The 1,949-nt window shown below is 57.9% G+C and overlaps 1 protein-coding gene across 1 annotated transcript; it reads right to left on the bottom strand.

Moving 5' to 3' along the window:
• Positions 1-292: 292 nt before the first annotated feature.
• Positions 293-1,369, bottom strand: LDBPK_220770 (protein kinase, putative; the record flags this gene model as incomplete). The annotated part of the gene is made up of 1 exon (XM_003860777.1): positions 293-1,369. One exon carries the CDS (start codon positions 1,367-1,369, stop codon positions 293-295), a length of 1,077 nt encoding a protein of 358 aa, XP_003860825.1.
• Between the last annotated feature and the right edge of the window lie 580 nt (positions 1,370-1,949).

Genomic DNA, 1,949 nt, shown 5'->3' with positions numbered 1-1,949 from the left:
GGCGGCCGCCAAGTGCCTCTTGTCTCAGCGTGCCGTATCGCGTAGCGCGGCTCCGGGGGATGCCGACCTAACGCCTGGGGCCGGTGGCCGACCCCGTCATCCGGGCAGTTGGCGTCGGCTACCCTAACGCTGCCGCTTCGGCAAGCCCGTCCACGCGCCGGCAGGTGCGCTGATAGGAAAGCGGCCTCACGAGGATTTCCTCAAGAATAAAAAATAGAAACCGACCTCAAGCTCATCTTCATGGGCAGACATGCATACAGACACACATACAACCTCTCTCTCGTTATCCTTGTCACAACGGCGATGCTTCGGAGGAAAGATTGTTGTCACCGAGGACCGCCTCCACGTCTTCTACAAGCCGCGTCCGCACCTCCGCGTCAAGGTTCTTGATGCGTCGCACATTTATTTTGAGTATCGTCAGCCCTCTTTGCTGAAAGAGGGGCAAAGCGAGTATGTCGTTGATGCTCGGGCGCTCACTCGGGTCCACCCGGAGCATCTGGTTGACCAGCGAGATCATATCCGACGAGTACCGATCCGCCGGCAGCGGGTCAAAGCTGCCCTGCCGCGTCACCGTCTCCATGAGCTCGGACAGGTTCGTTGCCTGAAATGGCTTCTTGAGGGCGAGTAGCTCGTACATGATAACTCCAAGGGACCAGATGTCCGCCTTGTAGCTGTAGGACTGTCGCTGCCACATCTCCGGGGCCAAGTAGTAGGGCGTGCCGCAGAACGTCTTGCCGACTTCGCCAGAGACGCTCTCTTGGTACTGACGCGAAAAGCCAAAGTCGCCGAGCTTGATGAGTCCGCTACGCGTCAGCAGCACGTTTGATGTTTTGAGGTCGCGGTGCATGATGCGGCGGTCGTGCAGGTAGCGGATGGCGAGGCTGAGCTGGGCAAATATAACGAGCGCCTCGTCCTCACGGTACGGAATCGGAGTGCCGTCGTTCGCACCAGGTGGCGGTTGCGCGCGGGTGTCGACCTGAGCCTGCAGATCGCCAGCGTTGGCGTACTCCAGAATGTACAGAGACTTTTCGCCCGCCTCGAAGGTTTCGATGAGGGAGATGATGTTGGGGTGGCTACAGCACCGCATGTTCTCCACCTCCGCCTCGGCGAAAGCCTTGCAGGCGCTAGAGGAATGCGAGGCGTCGGACAGCTTGCCAACAACCGTCTCGCCTGTTCTGTTGTTGATCAGTAGCCACACAGTGGAGAAGGCGCCACGGCCGATGGCGCGGCGGACACGGTACTTGCATGGCAGCTTAGGCCCCACCACGGTCGGAAAGCTAGAGACGAGGGGGTTGACATAGTGGTGGTTCTGGGGGTCACTCGAGCCGTTAACAGGCTGCTGTTCGGGCAGAGACGCCGAGGATTGCATCTTCTGTGCTCTCCCTTGCAGACCGCGTGTGCTTCTCTGTCCTCTTGTGGGAAGTTAGGAGGCGTTACAATAGACCCTGCAGATGGGGGGGGGGCGGGAAAAGAAGGAGGAGGGGTTGCCGGTGGTGTATGCGAGGGTCTTTCCCCGATATTGAGCACGGACACAAGCGCACCCCCGAAACAAAGAAGAACCGAACAAAAAAAAAAACAGAGAAGCACAGGAAGAGATCAAGGCAAAGGCACCTGAAGAAAGCGGTTAAGGAAGGGAGATGGAAAACCTCGCGCCTCCCCCACACACACGGGCGCGCACGGCTCGGCAAGCACGAAATTCGTGTACAGCAAGCAAGACCGAACAACAACAACGAAAAAAATGTCAATCTTTGGGTTATGAGGTGAGGGGGCGGGGAGGGGACGAGCAAGATGCAGAGCCGATCAAAGGTTGTGCTAGCCGAGAGAAATAGGAACCGAGGGAGAGACGACGAGGGTTTCGTGCACGTGTGTGGCTCGATCACGGAGGCTCACCTCTTTTACTGCTCACGTCGCTCTCTTTTTCGTTCGTTTGTGATATCCGTTTTTTTTTC

This window comes from Leishmania donovani, chromosome 22, assembly GCF_000227135.1.
Source record: "Leishmania donovani BPK282A1 complete genome, chromosome 22".
In the NCBI taxonomy this organism is placed as follows: Eukaryota; Euglenozoa; class Kinetoplastea; order Trypanosomatida; family Trypanosomatidae; genus Leishmania; species Leishmania donovani.
The sequence above is the reverse complement of the archived record's forward strand: the minus strand, read 5'-3'. Positions and strand labels throughout refer to the sequence as shown.